General features: G+C 39.1%; 1 protein-coding gene across 8 annotated transcripts in view; it reads right to left on the bottom strand.

The window, feature by feature from the left end:
• Nucleotides 1-23587, bottom strand: part of PTPN13 (protein tyrosine phosphatase non-receptor type 13) — a 111812-nt gene that overhangs the window by 25216 nt on the left and 63009 nt on the right. For all 8 annotated transcript variants that reach the window (XM_066186572.1, XM_066186571.1, XM_066186573.1 and 5 more), the window contains 15 exons: nucleotides 22340-22435; nucleotides 20616-20715; nucleotides 14077-14296; nucleotides 13048-13122; nucleotides 12764-12938; nucleotides 12397-12550; nucleotides 12124-12262; nucleotides 11541-11693; nucleotides 10015-10197; nucleotides 8870-9032; nucleotides 5243-5666; nucleotides 4978-5075; nucleotides 3094-3150; nucleotides 1693-1785; nucleotides 272-379 (listed from right to left, as the gene is read on the bottom strand). In XM_066186572.1, the coding sequence (XP_066042669.1) occupies nucleotides 272-379; nucleotides 1693-1785; nucleotides 3094-3150; nucleotides 4978-5075; nucleotides 5243-5666; nucleotides 8870-9032; nucleotides 10015-10197; nucleotides 11541-11693; nucleotides 12124-12262; nucleotides 12397-12550; nucleotides 12764-12938; nucleotides 13048-13122; nucleotides 14077-14296; nucleotides 20616-20715; nucleotides 22340-22435 (2238 nt within the window). The remainder of the gene's footprint in view (nucleotides 1-271; nucleotides 380-1692; nucleotides 1786-3093; nucleotides 3151-4977; nucleotides 5076-5242; nucleotides 5667-8869; nucleotides 9033-10014; nucleotides 10198-11540; nucleotides 11694-12123; nucleotides 12263-12396; nucleotides 12551-12763; nucleotides 12939-13047; nucleotides 13123-14076; nucleotides 14297-20615; nucleotides 20716-22339; nucleotides 22436-23587) is intronic.

The raw sequence follows: 23587 nt of genomic DNA on the forward strand, positions 1-23587 counted from the left end.
AAGTAGGGATACTGAGTTTTAAAACCTTTAAATTATAACGCATCCTCAAGACAGACAATGGAAAACAAAGCCCTTATCTTTATATGTAACTTCAATTTTCTGCTACTTCAAGCTTTCTAGTTTTTTACATTGATTTGCATGATTGTTGTTTTTATATAGTTTAACAAAGAAGTATCACTAGTTTTCAGAAATTATCTGGAAAGTAACTGAAGGTCACCATTGTAAGGAACTGTGATACCCAGAGCCGCAGATGGAATTTTATGCTATTTACCTGGTTTTAGAGTTCCTTCCAAATCAGCTGGCCCTCCAGGAATAACTGAATGAATAAAAATTCCCAGATCAAGTTTCCCTGTCTTCTCTCCACCGACTATTTGAAAGCCTACGAAAAAAAGGCCCAAAGCAGGCAAAAATGTCAGTGATCACTGTGTAACTTAACACAAGTCCATACTTTAGAACAAACAGAAACTTAGTCATTCTAACAAATGTAAAGTAAAACACCCCAGACACCTCAAATTTAAATCTACACAGAAACAAACAGCAAAGTTTTTGATTAAGCTTTATTCTATACTCTTGTTTTAAGCAATTGGTTTAGACTTTGTCTGTCTGTTCAGGACATTCCAGAAAAGGCTACAGAAGACAACTCTAGCAAGAGAAACACACAAACGGGTGAATTGAAATGTACATTTGCCGAGCAGATAAAATTTGTTTTCCATCACATAAAAATTTCTGGTTTTCTCCATTGTTCTATGTTTCACATAGAAGTTGGACCCTGGTCTTAGAGATCTGAGTTTTCAATCTCCCTCTTTTATTTTGAGGCTTCTAATCTATTTCTGTTCATTCTACCACGTAAACCTGGGATGAATGCTCCAGAGGGAAAAGAGAAATAAAGCAGTAGATATCAGATCTTCTCTATTCCAGCTAAAACAGCAAAGTACCATAAATTGCATGGGGAAGAAAGAGAGAAATAGTACTTTTCTTTGATTTTTTTTTCCTTTTTGCTTAACTTGTACATTACTGTGCAGTGTAAACCCTAAGTATTACTGTCCTGTAAGCTTTTTTTCCCCTCTCAAATCTACAGTCTGATTTTGAATGACAGAACAATGTCCGTAAGGACACTTTGGAGAGTCTTCCTAAAGCACAACACTGGTACCAAATTTTTCATTACTCATACAGGGAGAAATTATGTGAGTCTATGAAAAAAACCTCAGTGGTAGAGGAAGGAATGTAATGCAAATATCTCATCTCTCAGCCTCCTTAAACATCAAATCAGTGTTCCATCTGATATTACAGGAGGAAGGAAAACACTCCACACTTAGCACATAATACTTTTATTGTGGTGGTTTTTTTTTTTTTTTTTTAAAGCATTCATTTAAAGCATTTGCCACAGCTCAAAGCTGTGAGGTCTGACACAGACAAAATTCTATACTGAGCACAGAGGAAAACTTTAAAGGTCAACTTCTAGGATGACTAATTCACAATGTAAGTATTATCCTACATTTACAATTTGGAAAACCTGAAAAACAGACTTGCTTAACATCACAGAAAGTGCATTTTAAATGCCTTCAAAATCCAGGTACTGCCTGCACTGCTTTACTGAGTTCAACAATAAATGCTAAAATACAAACCAGAAAACTTTGGTTTTGTTTTTGGCTTCTAGAAACACATGTCAACAGCAATTTTAAAACCACTTACCTAAGCCAAGTTTTTCATCCTTTTTCAAGTTCACCAAAGTGATCTCTCTCTCTGGTGTGGCAACTCTGTTCTGTGTTGTTTGAAGAGAGTCAACTGCAAAGCCAGCACTTCATGATCAGACACTATCTCAACACTTCCCTTCAGGTTTACTTTAAAGTTCTTTTCCATTAAAAAATACTACTTTCTGATAACTTGAAAGGCTGTTTTGATCTAGTGGGTCCAACTTTCATCTTCTAAGCCATGGCCAAAGACAGAAAAAAAACTCCACAAGCCTTCTAACCCACTTCCATCTTCAGCAGTTAAAAATCTTTTACTCCTCCTAAGTAAAGCAGCTAGCACAGTCTCGTAGAGAGACAACATAATTGAGTCCTAGAATCTTCAACTTCATTAGTCTCAGTTCAGGAAAATATTTAGATCTGTGCTCTGCTCATAGGTAGGGAGGATGCAAACACATTGGTAAAATTGAAATTGAGAGTCATTATATGAAATTACTAAAAGGTTACTCAATGGGTTCTCTTAATGGTGTCTCTTCACTAAAAATCAACCAAAATTAAAAACATTTACTAAAACTTCTCTGCTTAAATTTACTTCCTCATTTGCAACTCCACAGACTGCTGATTTCACCTCTTCTAAAATTTGAACATCCTCACAATAGAACTCTGACTCCTGAGGCTTCCCATCAGGCTGAAGTAGACCCAAGCATTTAAAAGACTTAAGGAAAATAATTTGGTGAAGAAAAAAAAAAGAACATAAACAAACACCAACAAAAAAACCCCACCCCACAAGCAAACAAAACAAAATACAAACAAACGAGCCCAATGTCCTGAAAGTTCAGGAAACACCAACATTGTGCAAGTCTGAACTCAAGGACTTGCTTCCTAGAGAAGACATTCATTTGGTCCAGGAGTGCTTGGGATACTTTTGCCCTAAGTGGAAGAGGCAATCCACAGCTGCAGAAACCTAATAAGCTCCAGACACTGGTACAAGGAGAGAACAAGTGATGCAGGAGAGTGCAGCAGACTGCACATCACCCAGAAAAGGAGGTTTTTTTCTCCCACAAAACCACATCAAGCCTAAAGAGTGAAAACTAAAAAAAACCCCACAGAACCAGTAACCTCCTAAGTAGGGGAAATGAGCTTTCTAGAGCATGATCTGGTAGGTAAGAGCACCCTTCAAGACCCAAACTAAACAGACACTATTCATATTTGAAAAACATTACATACAGATACCTAAACCTCCTCCAAGAAGTGATCCAAAATAAATACTAGGAGTTGCATGCAGGGAAAGGTCCTACCTAGCTAACTGGCAGAGGCACTTGGGAATACCAAAGACACAAGACAGTTAGAACAGTGAAGCATTTGCAAGTAACAAACTGACTAAATTAATTACTTATCAACTTACCACTCTCTTTTAATGCTGCTGATGACAGGAGATTTTCTGAAGTAGTCATGCTAACACCTGTGGCATGCATGGAAGTATTAAGACACAATTATCCACTTTCTTTTAAATACAAAAGCTACCAAGAATTATTTCAGACTTCACATAGTTCACAGGAGCTCATTCACAATACCAAACTACTTTTTCAAAAAATAAATAAACATAAAATTAGCTTTGTATTAGCAAAACCAAATTACTCATGTGCTCTAGTTGTAGTTTAAGGTTCAGATAGATGGTAGCTCATGCAAAGGCAATGAATTAAAGGAAGGACAGAGGTTTGCCCTTTATGACCATGGTTAACTTCAGATAAAACAATGGATCTTAAACAAAGAAGTCAAAGACTAAATTTTCTAACAATACTGGATATTGAGTGTGCTGAACCTAATAAACCAATACAACAGGACTCTTGTAAGATTTGGAAAAGGAACAAATAAGCTGCTGCAGTAACAACTAACTTGAACTACTTCTATTTAAAATCATTTGCATTTAGCATCATATTTTCTTTGAAATTATCACAGCCAAGAAAATATGGCCCTACTTTAAAGAGGTTAAAATAATAAATGTACCAATATATGAAAGCAAATGAGGGAAGATAATTCAAGCTTCTTAGGAAAGTAGCCCTGGCCTTCTCTAAACCTACGAATCCCATAGATTCATCTGATGTGTTTCACCCTGCAAACAACCTGTGTCCCTCAGCACAGGCAGTGTGACTCAGCAGGACCTTCTGACACGTAGCTAAGACCCTCACCAGGACTGCTGCCCAGAAGATTATGGGTAAGCACATGATCATATTAACCATAAAACTAAAGGCACGGGGTAAATGGCTGCAACCAGTCACTACAGAACCTGCACACCTCATCTCACTCTTCACCATTTATGCTCTCAGTACTGAAAATGCATCATTCCCAAGTCAGCCCTGGCTTTAAGTGCACTGGGGACAGATGTGGGATGTCACACTCTGTTTTCTCTGCTTTTCTTAGTTTGCTCATAATGACCTCCATCCCCAGAAACTTAACCATTTTCCATTATTTTTGATGTCCTGTAACTATAGGAAAGCCAACCAGCAGCAGAGGCCGCAAATATTTCAGTCATTGTAGTTTCTATTGTTATAAAAGGGAAGTTTCTAGAACCAGAAACTGGTAATACACAGGTATTAAAAATTCATGTTTAATAACCCAGTGTTAGTTAAAATCTATTTAGCTGCTCTAAGTGTATTTTTTTAATGTGAACTCACACTTTTAGTTAATAGTAAGACTACTTTCTGTGCACTCCAATCCTTGCCAAGAAAATGGAGTAAGTGCACCTGGCTTACCTCACTACAAAAGTGTTTTTGTGAAACACCCAGTGTACTGCAAAAAAAAAAATTTAACTAATTTATTAAATCTGAACAAAAAACCCACCCCAAAAATAAAAGAAAAAACTCCAAAGTGTGGAGTTTGGCACTGGCCAATACCCAGCTGATGCCAAACAGTCACTTGCAGAAAACCATCCCCCATAACCTTTCCACCAAAAACACTAAAAAAGTCCAGCCTGCACAAACAGACTGTGAAGACTAGCAAATGATTAAAAGATCTGTACAACCAACTGGCACCCTGAAGTGACAACCTGGAAGCTGTTTTCTGCTACAGCTTTTACTTTACACTCCTATGCACAGACTGGTGCTGACCAAAGGAGGAATTTTTTGGATTCACTGCAATAATGGCCCGAATTGCTTTAACATGTGATACTCTGCTCCCAATTTCAAATCAGAATATTACCATCAGTTAATAAATACATCAAAGCATTACACCCAAAGCGATTTTAGAGGTTAGTTAGTAAATACAGTAATATTATTTTTTGCATGCTGACCTACAACATAGGCTTGACCGGTATCTTCAATGGATGATGAGTCTGATTCATTTTTCTTTCTTTCAGGGCTTCTACTTAAACCTGCATGAGATTTTGAACTTAAAGGGGAGAAGGAGAGAAGGGGAACCAGACAGAGGGAAGAGGAAGTTGGGAGAGGGAAGGATCAATGTAATAAAATAATGGCATGAATAATAAATCAAAACTGATGCAAAATGTACATTGACTGTACACAAAGATACTGCAGGGTGGTCAGAGAGACTCTTACTTGCTCGGTTTTAATGCTCCCGTTGCTGATCCAGTATCAAATTTTGGCATTTGCTGAAAGACCCTTCCCATTATATCTTCTATTTTTTTGGGGGAAGAGTCCAAAGCAGTAATAACATTTTTCCTTGGGGGATAAACAGAGATGTGACTCTGGCTCAGATCGTGAAACGACTTGCTCATTACTCTGGGTCTTTCCTCCCACGGACTCTTCTCGTTCTTGTCCCTTGCAGAGCCAGGAAGTGGCTGGAAGAGCGAGAGCTCAGAGCAGGACAGTCTCTTAAGGATCTCTGCTTGCACGGACAGGGGTCGAACAGCCAGTCTGTTCAGGGTGCTGCTGGCCAGGCTGCCAGTGCTGATGGCCCTGCCCATGTTGAAGCCTTTGACAGAGTCCGCGTGAAGGTTCAGGCTCCTAAATGAAGCTCTTTCTGTGGAAATTAAAAAAAAAAAAAACCAAAACCAACAAAACCCAAACAATTGAAGTAATTCAGTAGAGCTAGTGTGACCACCTTGTGTAAAGCATGCTTTTTAAACAACCAACTCACACAAAATTTATTTTCTCTAGATGCTTAGCAGTATATACCATCATCAGAGATATATAAACACCCACCACGGAGTTTGCTCAGGAAGCAAACTTTGGTGTTAATGACACTACACTAACCCAAAGCCCAAAAACACAGAATATTTATCCTCCTATTAGCATGAAGACTCATATTCCCTGTCAGGCTGCTGTGCCTTATACACAGGCACATCATATCCTTCTGCAAAACAAATAATATCCTCAAGCCAAGTGACCTGGAAGACTACACTTCCTTTAATCTGCTCATAAAAGCCTTTTCCAGGATTTGAACAAATAGGGCTCCCCCATCTCCAAACTATGAGATGCTACCAAACTTCCATCCACCCATTGCTTTGTTCTCTTTGCCTGAGTTCCCCCACATATACAGCTGCAAGGCCACGAGGGCTTGGCAACATCTCTGCCCAGTTACAGAGCACCAGTCCACGCCGGTGCACTTAAGGACCTCCCCTGCCACAAACATCCAGCACGAAACAGAAAGTGTTGACTGGGGTTTGCCAGGTTTTTTGACTCATTAGCAAGGATTCCCTTAAGCAGCAGCGAGAAACAGGTCTTGGACTGTAATTAAATTACTGTCAGCTGAGTTGTGGGAACTGCCTGGGTGGATGCTCTTAGCTGAAAGCAAATTCATGATAATACATCTTAGCCTAAACCCCTCTTAATTCAGAGCAAAGCTGAGCAGGGCTCCTTTCTATTACCCTAAACTGCCTCCTAAGGGTAGCAGTCAAGTTCCTGAGGCTTGGCTCTCACACAGGAACTTGATAAGCTGTGGCAACTTGTTGGCTGGTTAGAGACTTTAAAGGAAATCAGGCCACCTGAATCCTTCATAAACTTCACTGATGTCTTGGAGTCAGTTCACAGGGAAGTCTCAGGAAAAGCAATCCTCAACTGCGTATTTCTGATTTAGGGTTACACAGGGGGTTTTTTAACTCTCCATACATGTAGGAAACAAGCTGCTTTAGGAAGCTGTGCTGTAACTTGAAGGGAAAATTCTACTTTTTGGTACACATCACCCATTAGGTTTAATGGTAAATACTGTGGCATTTAGAAAAGAGTGTATTTGACAAATGCAGCCTCAGCCCTGCCATTCCAAAAGACTTTGCTGCCTCCGATACCTCAGGCAGGAATTAACTGCCACAATAACTCAAGCTTCTTCTGTAACAGGCATAGAGATGGCAAAGATTTAGCTGTGGAAGGTATGTTTTTCTATCCTTTCATCAGGTGAATTACCTGATGAGATACCAGTTCCTTATCCACACCAAACACCTCTTCTACTCACAGCCACCAGACTAGATAAGGTACAGAAGAATGATTTTGCTCAATCAGACCAGAAATCCACAAATCCCAATTTCCTGACTCTGACAGAAGGCATCAATGATACCTGCACTTGCTGTGTTCCCATCATGGGGAAGAGTACCCTCATAAAATATGCTGAGATCTCTTCTCTTGACATTGTATTTACCCCTTGAGAACATCAAACAGAATTTCTATGGATTTCAGATAAATACTTTCACATAATTAACTACATTATGTAGGCATTAGGCTTTTCAAACCTTCTGCCGATGCCATAACTGAAAATTCTCATGTGCTCAAAACTCATCTGTAAGGTTGAATTAACACTCATTTCATTTATTTGTTTTTCCATATGCCCTTTCTGGAATCCAGAATGCTCTTTTCTTTAATGTTATATATGTCCTTTTCTTTACAATTTTTCTGAGTGCTTCCAACTACCGGCTTTTACTGACACATTATGCGTTCATTTTAGATTTAGTAAAGTTATGACAGCAGCAAATTTTTTGTTTTAATTGTTTTTACTTTTAATAATCAGTGTGCTGGAGTTAAACATAATGCTGGTTTGCTTCTGATTACAAGTGATTGGCAGAATCTGGGACTTCTGATTTCCAAGTGATCTGCACTGCACAGAAGCAAACTATTGTTTTCCAGACTCCCACGGCACAACACATACTCCATCTGTTAAGAGCAACCAAGTTTGTCTAGCCAAGAAAGCCTTCCCTGTACAGCTTTTCTCAGCAATTCAGGATAAGCAAACTCTAAATCAGAGAATGGTACAAAGCCTTTAAGTCACTTGGTTTAATTTCTTTGCCTGAAGTTGGCTGAGCCCAACAGAACAGAAAAAAGGCTGGATAGTTGCCACAAGCCTTTTCCCACTCCCACCCCTCCTCTTTTCTTTTTTTTTTTTTTTTTTTAATTAGAGATCACAAAATCCACAGCAATGGGGTCAAACTTCATCCCAGCTACACTAGTGAAAGTCTGGATTAACAGCAACAGGAATGCAGACAGATAAGAGGGAACAAAGACAGCGTGAGCAGGCAGACTGGCCAAAGCAGCACTTCCAGACCACGCTGAAGGCCAGCCAGCCAAGTGAGCTCTGCTCCAAACAGTGAAGAAATTCGTACAGAGGGGCTCCTTCAATGATTACATTATCCAATTAATATTTTCTATCTAAAAAGAATACCTTCACATTTTCTATTAAGCACACAAATTATGAAGGAAATGGGAATTCTGAAGGAAACAGATTTGTATCCATGTCATTCCTTACTGGGTCCACCCAACACAAAGTGGAATAAAGACAGTTGTACCCACAGCTTAGAGATGGAGCATCATGGAATGCTCCCTATTTTACTTGCACTCCCATGATCACGCCATTAATTCCACATTATCAAACCAATCCCTTTCACATTAAGCAAAAGGTAAAAGTCCTGTTATTGAAATACCTTCAGGATATTTCCGAAAGAAAAGGCAAAAGCCTTTAATGAAAGAGGGAAGTACTACTAGTGACCTGTTTTTAGAATCCTTTTAGTTTAGAAGAGCTGCTGTGTGCCAGCTTTTCTGTGTTCTCTCAACTCCCTTCCCACCCCTTAAACAAAATCTAAACAAGCTTAGCTAGTACGGTTCCTTCGTATAAACCCTCCAAATCTAGATCTACACATACACAGCACTCAGCAGAATTACTGAAGCTTCAGTGAAGCTTTTCTCCTTACAAAAATACATACAGATTGCTAATAAAAACTAACACAGCATCACAGTCCTTACCAATGTCCTGAGTGTCTTGATTGCTCTGCCTGGTTCTCATCTGTAGCTGGAACTTATGCTGGGAAGAGCAGAGATGCAAAAGGTACTGGCAAGTCTTACTATTGTCAGTCTGAAAGGCATGCTTGATGCCATCTGATGTGTTCTGCAAAGTTATTTTCTTCTTCTACACAATGGAGAAAGAAAAAAAAGTCGAAGATAAATTATTTCTTTTAGCCTACAAAGAATTCTGTATTTGCTTGTGCACAGTTACAGCATCCAAACTTTCCTGAAGCAAAATGCACTGATGGGAGAGATTTCTATTAAAATAGGAGTCAAAGGTAATGTGAGATTTATAAAGTAGCTTTTAAAGCTACTCCTGGGCTAGATGAGAAGGTGCTTTATTATTATTTAATCCGTCTCTGTTACCGTTACTGCTGAGTAATGACAACCAGAACTATTACATCTTGCAGGATGGGGTTTTCAAAGGCCCCCGAGGAAGTCACAAGGGATGCTGCCACTTAAGAGAAAAATAACTAAATGCTGATCTAAGTACCAAATCTCTCAGTTAATGTCCCAGGTCTTGAACTTATCTTTTCAGTAATTTTTAAGCTTGAATTTATTCATGCTAGTTAAAACCATCTCACAGATGAAATAGGCTGTGGCTTCTCAATAAGGTATCAGACAGAATTAGAAGTGCTGTTTTCAATACCTATATAAAGGCAAGCATTTGAAGCTCAATGCCTCATTAAAAACTGACACATGATCACCAGATTATGGTGTACCCACTCAAGTTGGCTGGTGTTGACCAGATCAAGTGTCAGCCTGTTATCTTTTATCATTTAACTTAACTACTCTGGGAAATATAACTTAAAAGCAACATAGGTGCATCTCCTAACTATACTGAGTACTGGCATGTGCCTGTACCCAGTCCTCTAATGCAGGATTCTCTGGTGCTCCTTCACTGTGCTTGCCCATGCAAGCTAAGGAAAAAAAAAAAAACCTTTAAAACATGAAAACTCCTATTTCAATCCCGTAACACGGCAGCCACACAAAACACAGTCAGACTATGCTGTAAAACAGCAGCCTACTTTGCAAAAATAAACAACAAAGAACTCACAGTTACTGGAGACACAAATGTGCACACAGAGGAAAAGAGACCAACTTACACTAAAGGATATTTTCTTTGTCTCTCTCCACGGGAAGCGCAGTACAGGTGTACGGGCACCGTTGTGAACTTCAAAAATTACAACTCCTTTGCAGCACACTCCCAGTAGGATTCCTGTTTGGGATCTCTTCTCAGGCAGCACATGATGAAGGTGAACTCCATATTCTGTGAGCCTCTGACACAACTGCACAGATCAATGCAATGAAACTTCTGTGAGTATGAATTTAAGGCCACTACCAGTTTTCATACCACTGTATGAATATTATATATCTCTCTATAAATGCTTTCATGTGTGCATATAAAGGTTATGCATTTTAGCAAAAATAATTCTGTCTGCCTGGTGATTCCACTTACTTATCGTTCACAGCTATTATGACAGACACACATCAGCTGAGGGTTTTAAGACTTGGTGGTACCTCTTGACCTGCCAGACTACAGCAAATGAACCCAATGTTTATGTTTATTAAAATCAAACAGGGAAAGCACAAACAGAGTAAATCAAACTGCACAAAGTAGTTGTTAGCAAGGAACTGTAACTAGATTGATGCACTTGTTCTTCACATGTTTTTTTAAAAGCAGAATCAAATTGACACTGCAATTCCGTGATCATATTAAGGTAGCATATGCAGTTTCACTCACTTTGCACTCCCTGTTATTCACCTCTGCTGCCTCTTCAGTACTGGTGTAAGGGACCGTTGGAATGAATCAAACAAGGGAATCTAACTGTTCCTCCCAGCCAGGCTAGGTTTTAGCTAGTATCATGACCCCTACTTTGTTCTCTATGGCTAAGTTACAAGAACATTTCTGCAAAACGAGCAACAGACTTGGAATGGACAAAGTCAGCTGAGTGACTCTCCCATCACATACTCTGAGATGGTGTAACTGTAGTGTGGCTGTGGAATTACAGTGTAATGGTTATTCGGTGTTTCAACAGCAATCCTTCGCTCCCTGAGCTCATTTTGATCAAGGGAGAACCTGATTATTATCCCACAAACAAACACCATAATTAGATTTCTCAATGGGTCCTTTTAGAATAATCCAAATACATCTGTGGATAATGGCTTTCCTATCATCTTACATAGAACCTGCACAGAAAATTCTCCTTGGCAGTGCTTCTGGCTTGCTTCATACCAAGCATCACACAGAGTATTAGCTGTTAACAATTTTTTTGTTTGTAATTTATGGGCTTTTCCCCCTCTGCAGAAAGCACAAAAGACATGGGGACCACAGGGTGTGCTGCCTCATAAACACAGCTTCGTTTAGAGCAAACACAGGTTCAGTAGTTGCTTTTAGCCAGCTTGAGCTAAGACTACTGACTGGAAAAAAGTGACAGAACTTCCCATCTGTTATAATTTCTTTTGGCTTCTTATGATGTGTCTTGGATAAAATATTTTCAGCTTTCTTCCTTTCAGTGTTATTCAGAGCCTGAGTTGTTTTACCCTGCTTTCACTTGAAGTCCATGCACCCATATAGCAACAAGAGAATTCTTTAGCCACAGATGAAGGAAGCCAACTGCTGCCCACTTACCTTCAGAAATTCTAACTCTGTCTCTTTTTCAGAGGCACCCACATAAGTGCTGTGCAGTTTTGGCAGCTCTTCCTTGATGTAGGACAGATCCAATTTCTCCATCACTCTTGCTGGGACATAGTGTTCTAGTCTGAAATAGGACAAGCCGTGCACCTGCAACACAAAACATTTTTGTGATGGCACCTCCATATACTGTCCTATGAGCACAGCTGAAGCACAAGCATTCATTTTTACAAACTACTCTACATTACAACTCAGAAGATCATAAGATTCTGAGTAAGTGGAGGGAATCACAATCTCCATCTTGGCCCACAGCTTAATTTCATATCAGCTTCTCCATATTCAAGCATGACTCTACTTCCACTGAAAAAGAAAAGCTTTAACACTCAGATCTTGCACTGAATTCTGCAACATTGCTAGGCTTTAGGAACACCTGCTCACAGTAAAACCCGCCAAGAGCAGATCAGCTGAGCTTCCAGTCTGGGGCAGAGCTGCAGAGCACATGTGGCAGATCACAGTCCAGTCTCTAATGAAGCAGCAAGATCACAGCTCAACAAGATCAAAAGTGAAACTGATGATGTACCTCTGCCTGGTAATCTCCATACTCAGCTTGGAGAGCTAGGGATGCTAATAATAAGGCTGTCTCATCATCACAGTGCATCCTGTCTTCTAGGATGTCTTTCCTCAACTGCAGGTAGTACTGGTGACAGGTCAGCGTGTGCCTAGAACAGGAATATAACAAAAAAACATGAAAAAAAATCCCCACAACACCTTTAGCACTCCAGTACTGATTAATATTCAATTTCTGTCCATAAATTTAGGGCTTAAGGGGCTATCAAAAATTTCATACACTCACTGTATGAGACTGACATCATCCACAAAAAACTTTATGCGAAAAAACAGAGTGAAGTTCACAGGAGGCTTGTTCTTCTTCTTTGGCTCTTCTTTCCATCCTTCTGGAGCTACTTTACTCAGCTTTATGTCAGGATCCACGAAGAAAAACTCATTGTCTGCCACAAACATTAAACAGAAGCACAAGGGTAAAAGCATGAAAACCAAGTATTTGGACCAGATGGGGGATAAAGACCGGATTTATAACTTTGAAATTGGGCATCAAACAGCAAAGTTTTCCATTGACTAACAATGACTTAATAATGAGCACAATATCTCTTAAAGGGAATACTGAATAAGGGCAGAAGAAATAATTTCGCAGTTATTCTTACCTCTTAAAGTAGCCAATCCAAAGAAGTGATGCTCCACCAAGCCAATATGGGCAACAACCATATCAAAGACATCTTTACAGATCGTTTTGGTATCACAGGTCAGCTCCAGCTTCTGCCCACTCAGAAGCATCACGTTTACTTTTCGCCTGGTGTCATCGCTCTTGCCTTTCTTAGTCTGCATTTTGTGAAACGAAATCTCTCAACATTCACACTTGTGATAAAAACACATTTGTTGGTTTAACATACTCCCCCTGCCACAGATGTCTGAACAGCCCCTTTCTTACCAAGATAGACTTGGGTAGATCCAAGGAGATGAATGGCTCAATCGTCATTTTCACAAACTCTGGGCCAAAGAAATTCTGCAAATCACAAGAGAGTATGAAATGAGCACTGTGTTGCTGCAACAACGGGCTGAGGCACAGTTAACTCCTGCCCTGCAAATGCAGAAGAGGGACCAAATGATAAAATTCGGCAATTGTCTGCTACCAACTCTGTACAATACGCAAAACATCTTCACAAAAAACTCTTACAGGCTGGGGAACAGAGAGGGGAACCAACCTGGTTAGTTAAAGCCCACATGAACTAACACCTCTTAATGTGATGGACTGGAGACAGATCCAGGAATTGTTACCCTGTATTAGGGCAGCAAGTTCCTGAGTCTTGTTTCATGTTTTCCCATCTTTACTTAAAAAAAAAAAAATTAAATATCCAGTTCATGGAAAGTAGCAGCAGAGGGCATCAAGCCATCATCTATTCTACATATCAGACACTCCGTTTACCTATAAACCTCTGTCTCCCTCTTTGTGTGTAATTCTATATTTCACCCATATACCAAGACAGGTGGGAAAGCAAAGGGATTTGCACAGGGATTCAGATGGATTTATGAGCCAAATGAATCCTCTGTCTCTTTACCTTCCCAACTTGTTCATTTAATAACTTCTGATGCTGGTGGGGCATGTCCACATTCCACAAAGAGAAATGCAAATGAAGTGGCTGACAACACCACAGAATAGAGAAGAAAACCTATGCCTTACCTTTGTTAGGATGCTATACTGTTTAATTGATGCAATTGTCGAGCCTTGCTGTCTGTTTTAGCATCTCTTAATGCCACTTTAGGCTCTGTAGCCACTAATGCCAAAAAATCTCAGAAGTTTCACCCCGTGAAAGTAGGCCAACACCACACACCTGGTATTTCATCTGCTGATGACTGTTTATTACAGGGCCCGGTTTATGAATCCCACATACGAGAGTTTCAGGCAAGACACTGCTGTGTTTCAATGAAAACAAGAGTTCACCTGAGCTCAGGGCATTACCCTCAGTTTTCTCTGTGTCATGGCTGTTTCCAGGGCTATTTCCCTCAGTGGGTCTCTGGTGATGTCAAGCATTGAGGATCTAATTGCATCCCCCGGGTAGAGGTTGGGCCGGGACTGCCTCAGAGCCATCCTAGCTTGCAGTTGCATCATTTCTTCTTCCTGGCGCTTCAGCATCACTTCTTGACTGATCAGTTTGCCTTCAAATGGTGCCTCATGCTGCCTGCAGGACAATCACGGGGGATGACAGATTAGCAGGAGTGCCTAAGACATTCTGCTGCTTTAAGCACATCCCCAAGTAGAAACACAGAGCACGAACACCAGTCATCAAATGCTACGTTAAACACATTTATTCAGCAGCCAGGAGGTTACCTCTGTGCAGCAATCCATCACTGTGGAAAATAAGTGAACACACCAGGCTTCTGCAGCTGCCTGCAGAACTGCCTCATTTTTTCATACGAAAATAAAGGCACAGCTGCAGCCTGAAAAAATACTCAACACCACAAACCCAGTGAATCAGTGCAAAATCAGTAGATGCACAAGAAGAAGAAAAGTATTAATGCTTTGCAAATATCTTTATTTCTGTGTTTATGTGGGGACTGTGAAAAAGCCATGCTCAAAAACATGTCATTAAAGAAAAAACTGAAATAATAGTGTACTTTCTCTAAGTATTGCTTCAATACTTTCTGTTTGCATGGGCCTAATATTTATTCCCCGATTTCTCCTGAGAAGCAGTGCAGCTTGAAATATTTACATTAAAATGTTTATGTAATAACATCCTATATACTAAAGTATTCTAAATATCATACACTAATGTTTCCATAATCTTATTTTGCTGAAAACGGTTCCTTTTTCTAAAAAAAAATTCCCAAGAATGGTCTGGCTGATATACAGCCACCCCATCGATCAAATTAGAATCTGAATTTATAATCTGAAGGAAAAAGATGAGAAAAACAAACAAAAAATGCATCAGTATTTCAAAAGAACACAGCTACATATCTGCAATTTCTTTTCTGCAAGTATTGATCCCCAACATCCTATCAGCCTTATTCTTTACATAAGGAAAGAAATTCACGTCCTGTTTGGGTAAACAAAAGCCATTTTTTTATTTGAAAAAGAGAATAGCTGGTTAGGAAATATGAACAAGTGAGAAATCCAAGAAAAATAAAACTAACTTCCACTCCGCTTCTCTCTGTCCCATGCTTACAGAAGAACAACTTCAAACCCTAAACTAAACAAAAACCAATTGAGCCTTCTGTAGAAATCCTAAACCAAGAAAAAGCAATGTTCTCTCCCTGTTAATATAATTATACAGAGGCAATTCTTAAACAAAAATGGACAGGGGATACTAAGGTGGCTTTCATGCTAAAAGCCCATTTTTTGGCAATTCTAAACTGAGTGTTAAGCCTACCACCCAAACTGAGTAATGAAAAACATGGAAAAGCAAAGAAAATGTTTAGAAGCCTGTGTAACATTGCAGTGAGGTTTAGACATATACATAAATACAGAGTAATCCTGCACTGAGTGACACAGGGCCCTTTGTAGTAAGGTAATATACAGAGTTTTAAAAAACACATTAAATTTATATACCTGCTTCTTACGAGAACCTAAAGATACGTTTGATAAGTGACATATCTGTTAATAAACTGAGAGAAAAAAATGCACCTGTCCGAGATAGTACACTTGTCTAAACTGGTGGATGTGATTTCAAATTTTATTTTAATCTTTTTACAAGATTACTAATGAATACCAATACTTTTAATACTAAAGTGTTATTGGTTACCATACAAAACCAGCCTTAAAATAAGAAGAGTTAAATATAAGAAGAGAACAATGCTAAAGTTCCTCAAAGGGAATTCCAGGGAAGATACAGAGTAGTTATGGAACAAACGTATTAATGTAAGCCCATTATCCTTTCCTCTGTGCAGGGCTTTCACAGCACTTTTTTCCCTTCTCCATCCTCTGTTTTTTTTTTTTTTTCCCTACAAAAGACTGCATAACGTGCACCTCAAAGGACAAAGAACTGAGAAAAGGCCTCAGACCTGCCAACACACGCTTAGCTTTTCACCATGAGGAAACTTGTCAGGATTGACAAATATGAGAATATCGACAAAACCCTAAGTTAAATACACCCACAAGCACCCTTCAGATCAAGGTCTAAGGATGGGCTCTGAAATAAAAACAAACACTTTCTGAATGTAAATATCTATGAATTGTCAAAGACATTTGAAAAAGACATGCTACAACTGGCTCTATCTAAAAACTTGCTTCTGTGAGAACACCTACTACAGAAAAATATCTTGACTTTTTAAAAACATACAGTGCATACAACTGTTGCCCTGTGCAACAGGAGCAATGAGAAGGTTTTGTCGTTAGGTTGGTTTTATCACCTCTGACATGTATTAATACATCTTGACATGTATTAATTTCTCTGAAAACTGGGGTGGGTGTGGCGTGTAGGCTCAAAAACCTAAGGGTTTATAAATCTTCCTGTCTTAGAACATAAGCACTATCACCAAACATAAATCTGCATGTTTCAGCATCCTGGGTCAGTAAAATTAACTCTGGCTTGGTCAGACTGCCAGTTTTTTTGGGAAGCAACACGATCCAGTCTTTAGGTTCCAAGACAAGGAATGCATCTCTCCTACAGAAAAGGAAATACTGTTGAAATAAATGTACAGGAGAGCTCATTCGTGAAGTTCTGAGTATGCAAGTGTTATTACTGAAAGAGAGAAAGAGCCTAAATTACATTCCTAACAGATAGCATCACAGAAGCGTGTTTTGTGTGGTGCTTCATCAGACAAGGACTTGGCTGCTACTCTGTATTTTCATCAGTGTCTGACTGCAAACCAGAATCCCACAGCTGCCTATTAACCTGCAGATGGTAGGGGAGCACAAACCTGGAAGGCTGACGCTTGAAAAGAAAAAGGGAAGTGAATTCTCTCTTCACCTGGTGTACTTACCAAGAAATTAGCAGGTATTGGATCAGAGAAGGAAGTTGGAAGAAGGGAAGCAGGTAGGCATTCCCTAATGATTAGTGCAGTGGGAAGGTCAGGAATAGACTGAGAGAGATGGATGCCTTTTGGTAAGGTAGGAAGGATATGAAAATGAAATCTACTGGAAGGAAAAGGCAACAGAAGGAAGAGATCCATGTCAGCTGCTGCTCCTAGAGAGAAAAAGGAAGAAATAGTAAAGGAAGAAAAAGAAAACAAAAGAAAAAAAAGGAAAAAAAACAAGGAATACAAGAAGCAGAGAGGAAACAAGACACAAGCCATTGCCACAAGGAATGCATTCCAAGAAGCTTAAAGGATAACAACAGTCACAGATCACGAGAAGGGTAATACTGAATGTCTATGGCTTCTGCTGATTTAACATCAGGCCAGGCCAGCCCACCCAAGCAGCACAAGCTCCACCTTCTGATAATTCTCAACAGCTTTGCTGCTTCTTTTAAAGGAAACTTCCCTCAAATCCAAATCCTCCTATTTGATTTGCAACTCAATTTTTATCAGGATAATTCTGCAGATAATTAAACAGACTGGCTCTAAGAATATGCTGCAGGAGCAGTAAAATTAATACGTACTGAAGTACAGATGGTATCTCTTGAATGCAAGAGAGACACTGAAACATGCTCCCAAGTGCTGATGGAATTGAAGTAATGGATTAAGTCGCATATACTTCCCCAAACCCTGGAATCAACTGGCCAGCCAAAGTATGTAAACTCCGAGATCTTGCTCCTTGGAACTACTTGTTATCACCAGTTTTACTTCGAGACCTGAGGTTCCTGAACTTATAAAAGCAATGGTGTGTTGCAGCACAGGACGTTTTAAAGCAGCAACATGAAATGTCCTGGAAAAATATATAAAGCTATTTTCTTAGAAATACCCCATTTAACTGACTACCATCTTGGATGGAATCCCTTTTACAGTTGTTAGCATTGGACTCTTTTAGGAGCTGTTCTAGTAGGACGGAGAGAGCACACCGCTTTCTATTTAGCTCACATTATTAACAGAGGTCTAATCTAAGTATTAATACATGACTGAATTCTGCTTGTGGTTGCTTTCCTGTTTCTCAGTAGGTTTACAAAAAAAAAAAAAAAAAGCTAGTAAAACTAGCTGGCAGCCTTGCTTTTTCATCTTGGATATACACACTATCTGGTAGTTAGATTAATAAAAAACCCCAATCTTGTTCACCTATAAAAATGGGTGAACAATTATGAAAATCAGTAAATAACTACCTGTGGTACCGTACCACGACATTTTTGTGCAAGTGCAGAGGTATCACAGCAGAGGTCAAGGATACAGGAGATTAAAAAAATTACTAAAAAATACTGTATAGTTACATACACGTAAGATTCATTCAGTTGCTAAGTACAACAGGTAAGTCTACGCTGTGCTTGCAAAACATACTTTCCTTCTAGATTTCACACATATACAAATTGCATCCATTAAAGGTACCAGTCTTAACAGAGTAATATAAAATAATGTGAAACAAACCATGAGAAACTATGTACTGCTTTACCTCAGCATTCTCACTTGCATAATAGGCCCGATTCATTTACAACAGTGACTCATTTACAACGTGACTCATTTACATACCACATACTACTTTCTGTTTCTGAAATACTTTGTAAATAGAAACAAAAGTTCTCCATCAGCATCCACAAATTACTGCCGGTTTATTTGGAAGCACGACTACAGTGCTGAATGAGCAATTTCCTTGGTTCAAGGCAAAGCAGAATGAAGGTTGACATAGCGGTTTTCAACAAAATAAAAAAAAATAATAAAAAAAAATAGGCAAATAAGTTAAGCTATGTATTGTTTCTGTACATACAGCGGCAATAATCTGATTTGCCGTTTTCATGTGGTGCTAAGACAGCATGAAACACAAAGTAAAAACATACAGTTCTTGAAGAGGGTTACATGGTTACATAAAGAGGTAACCCTTAGAAGTCTGCCATAAAAGCACATATATTACATGAAGACAAGCTAGATTCCCTCAACTGCTTGGACACCACTAACACATACAGCATTACACAGACATCATATTCCTGACAATAAAACTGTGCGGACTCAGTTAAACCGCACCTAAAAACATCTTCCCTGCCAGAAATGCCAATATATAGGTTTTTTAGATGACTCTGCATTTGTCAGGCAAAATGCAGGTAGTAAGGAAAAGTTCATCAAACCAGGTAACCAAAAGCTGTACAACCTCCAAGGAACTCTTCTTGTGCTCACCTGCACTGAGATGCAGTTCATTTGAGACCCTGCCTTACCCAGATCCATTTCTGGCACACAATACAGTGCGAGGAGCAGACACTCATTTTCATCTCCATGTTCAAAGCACAGCTCTGAGCCCTATTTACTGACATCACCCTTTGCTTTAAGTGAACATCGAGGACACACTCACCAGCAGTGTCACATTACCCAACACAGGCCCAATCTTCACACACTTCCAAGTTTCTTTAATAGCATAAAGCAGGATTCCCCTCCAACATATGCCAAAAACATAAAAATACCCTAGATTATTGAGCACAGCAGCAATATTTCTCCTGATCTACAGCATACAAAGCAAAAAGCTGCCAAGATAAGGCTTTGTTGCTGTGATGTGATGAGGGAAGAGGGGAAGACAGAGATATGCCTTTATTTTCTACCCCTTGCTACAAAGATTTTTTGCATCATTTGGATAAAATATTCCAAGGTGATTAGTTATCTGATGAAGACCAGAAGAAACTTTTCAATCCAAAGGTCAATGTCAATAAAAGTTTTCAAACCTTTAGAGTGGAACCATTCTCAAAATGTAACAGGTATGGCAAGATATGCTTCTGCTGTATTAAAAAAGATGCCGTATTAAGGTGATGTTCGAAGGAGAACCTACTTTTTAAAGCTGCATTGATGAATGGCATTTGAAAAAATTAAACTCACACAGCTGCAATATTTGAATACACTGCACAGCAAAGTAATTTTCAAAAAGCATTAACTGTTACTGAACTGGCCTGCTTAGTAAGTGCTGAGGTATTAAAAAGCATTAATCCAAACACAAAAGCATGAGCCAAGATTTTGCCAAAATAACCAAACCAAATGTATGGCTTTTGACTTATTTCAAGGAAATAACCATGTTGCCATGTCCCCAATAAATGAAAAAAATGCAAATAAGTCTGTATTAATATCAGAAATTTCAAAAACTTTATTTTGGAAAAGTACAACTAAAAAAAAAATTAAGTATTTCCAAGCAGAACGTAGCCCCTGACCTTCTGACAGTTACAACAACCTGATAGATTTCAACACAGTTTCCATTAAATACGGGAACCGAATGTGGACACCCAACTTACCTTTCCATTACAGTGCATCTTGTGACTTTTACTTCAGAATGCAATATATAATTCTGAAATGCTATTTTCATTCAAGTATTATATGCATTTTTAAATTTTTTTTTAATCTTAACGAGAAGCAGGGATGGGAGTGAAAAACTTCACCTGCAGATTTAGAATACATTCTTTGACGAAGAAAAAGCACTCCAAGACACATTGTTTTCCAAGGGTTTACCTTGTTCTCTGAGAGTTAGCTTGACTTGATGTGGAGATATCATCAGCACCTGATAACACACCACTGGCCTCATCTCTCTTGAAACCTTCATTTCTTCTCACTAGCAAACCAAAAGACAAATTAATACCTGACTGGGCAACAAAGCACACAGAGAAATCCCATCTAACACTCAAGGATTTATCAGTCATATGAGATGACTCAGAAGGAATCAAATTCATGTGATTCGCACAACGGCATGACAGTATCAAACAAATTAACATTATGAAGTTGATTTCAGTTTTCAGAGCTATCTTACAGTTTTACCCCAACAAAAGTAGCTGATAGCACTTTGAAGAAGAATACTAAGGAAGGCCTAAACGAAATCACAATATAACCCCACGCAATTGCATAGACAGCTTCCCAAGGTGATACATCTTTTTTGTCAGCCATGAGCTGAGACAAACACACAGCAGAGACATCATACAAAAACCACTCCAGACCAGAAAGAGAGCAGCTAGTTAACTATGCATCCAGTACACAAGAAAAGGAGTTAAGAAAGCAGTATCTGAACTTCTAATCATTATCCCTGGATTCTGACTCCTCGTTATAATTTATAGGTTTCTTTTCCTTTTGGCAATATATTAACCTGTGATTCTCTTTGTAAAATTACAGCTTTTGCCGGGAGATCTTCCAGTAGCAGCACCTGAGATGCTACAATTAGAGCTTGATTTTGCACAGTACTTCACTTCCCCCTCTTACTGTATCCTCAGCAAACAGAGCTGGCAGGGGAGCTCTTGCAGAACTCACTAAAGCTACACTGATTTAGAAATAGTTCTTTTTGACAGTCATTTCACGGAGTCCAGATACACTACTACCAGAAGGCAGCCCTATCTTGCCCGTGCAAACTTAGGAGTTGTTGACTTTGGACTGGAACACATAAACAGTCTGTTCCAAATTGCAGTGAAGCAAAGGGAAATTACAGGAGTCTCAATCCTTGTAACTGCTCCTCAGGCTTCTGGCTCAGTAAGCACAAGGACACACAATGACAAAGGAAGTCGAGAGAGCAGTGAGTACATGGAGGCTGGGCTGGAATTCTGTGCATACAGAATACAGATAGTGCAGCTGTACTTCAGCTTCCTAACTATTGCTTTCTTTCCTAATTTTCACCCAATGTTTTGTCTCTATTTTTTAAAATGGTTCTGCAAAGAAGATTCTTCCTGCCATACATCAGCAAACAATCCTTTGTATCATCTGCTTTTTTCAAGCAATTGATTTAATAGAAACTACTTAAAAATTTATCTTACAAACAGCCTGTACTGTGTAGTACTTTTGCATTACACTTAAATCCTTGGCATATAAATTATAAACCACTTAACACTCCTGGTAAAACCCACTGATATAATTATACCATGGAGATCCCATACAAGGATTTTATAATTCACTGTTACTGTGCACTAACAACAACTCCATCATTTTTTTATTTAAAAAAGGAACACTTCTAATAAAAAGTTAACTATTTCCAGCTTTTCCTACCAAGTTCCCTCCCAGAGTGGTAAATGTCAAACTCATTTCTGAACAGACTGCACATTATGCTGATCTTTCATCACCTTAGAGCTTTGCATCAGGACTATTGTCAAGACTCCTACTAAAAGCTTTTGGGGTCTGGTTCTCATCTTGAACTTTTTTCTTTAGCTTTTCTGTTTCTTTGAGGTTTTGATTGGTTGGTTTTTAAACACAGGTCTTACCTTGCCTGAAATCTGGTTCTGAAGAAATAACAGATGGGCTTTCACTCGAAGTACTGTAAACATCGCTGTGATAAGATTTGTACCTTCTCAAAGGCTCTGAAAGTTTAAATCAAGGTATCAGAAGTAGAAAGCAACAGTCATAATGTAAAAATCAAACACACACACTTGAAATTTAAAAAATATTTTCAAATCATTTAAAAATGTCTGTCTGTGTCTGTGGAGTCTAAAAGCAAACACCCAGGGGATGCTGTGCAGTCCCATTCCATTCCCATGGCCTGAGGGGTCTGTGGTCAGCCTGGCCCCTCTTGGCTATCCCAATACAGCCACCTCCTATGAACTTCCCTCAACATCACTTCCAAGTTAAAACTAGTATTAAAAAACCCCACTGAGACCCGAGACAAAAACAGATCCCTCCTGCAAACAAACGGGTGCCAACACTTGGTGTGCACCTCTTGCATGTAAAAAGCAATCACCAGAACTCAGTCCCTGGTTCCTTTATGACGTAAAAAGAAAAATATCCACAGAGATAAAGCAAGCACTGGAAAATTATAATTCAGCTCATCTTTGACATCCACAAAATATGATTAGCAATCAATTAGTAAGCCCCTAGAGGATATTTAATTAACCAGAACAGCTAAATTGATGTGATGAGAAATCAATACAGCAGTCTCAGTTCCTACTCTCAGGGGATTACGTAAATAACAAACTGGAGCAAAGGACTCCACAGAAGGGGGTATGTACTTGACATTTGGAACCATCTCCAGGAACTTTCCTAAGCACAAGCCAACAACCATCCACAGAATGTGCATAAAAGCAGAACAGACACACACAAAAAAAAGAGTCTCTACATCTTGGGAATACCAATGCTTCACTGTCAAAGTGAGACAAAAAACCTCAGGTGTCCTAATTTGCAGAAGGCTGTTTCTGGTCTGACTATAGTTGATGTTTTTGAAAACAAAAGCTGTGATATAGAAAAAAGACATGTAACTGCTGTGAAAAAAGGGCCAGTCACTACAGGAAGGAATATGCAATGCAAGAATACAAAATGGGGAACACATGAGCAGGTATTTCTGGAGGCTGCAACAAGGAACTTGGAAGTTCCAACTTTCCACATCCAGAAAACGAAACATCTGGTGAAAAATTCTGAGGGAACAATAAGCCTGTTGCATAATTTCCATAAGGTCAGGTGACAGGTTAGTCAACAACACTACTCATATAGACTTCCTACAGAAGTAGGAAAAATTCCAA

Source organism: Chamaea fasciata, unplaced genomic scaffold, assembly GCF_029207755.1.
Source record: "Chamaea fasciata isolate MVZ Bird 193981 ecotype frontalis unplaced genomic scaffold, bChaFas1.0.hap1 SCAF_6, whole genome shotgun sequence".
In the NCBI taxonomy this organism is placed as follows: Eukaryota; Metazoa; Chordata; class Aves; order Passeriformes; family Sylviidae; genus Chamaea; species Chamaea fasciata.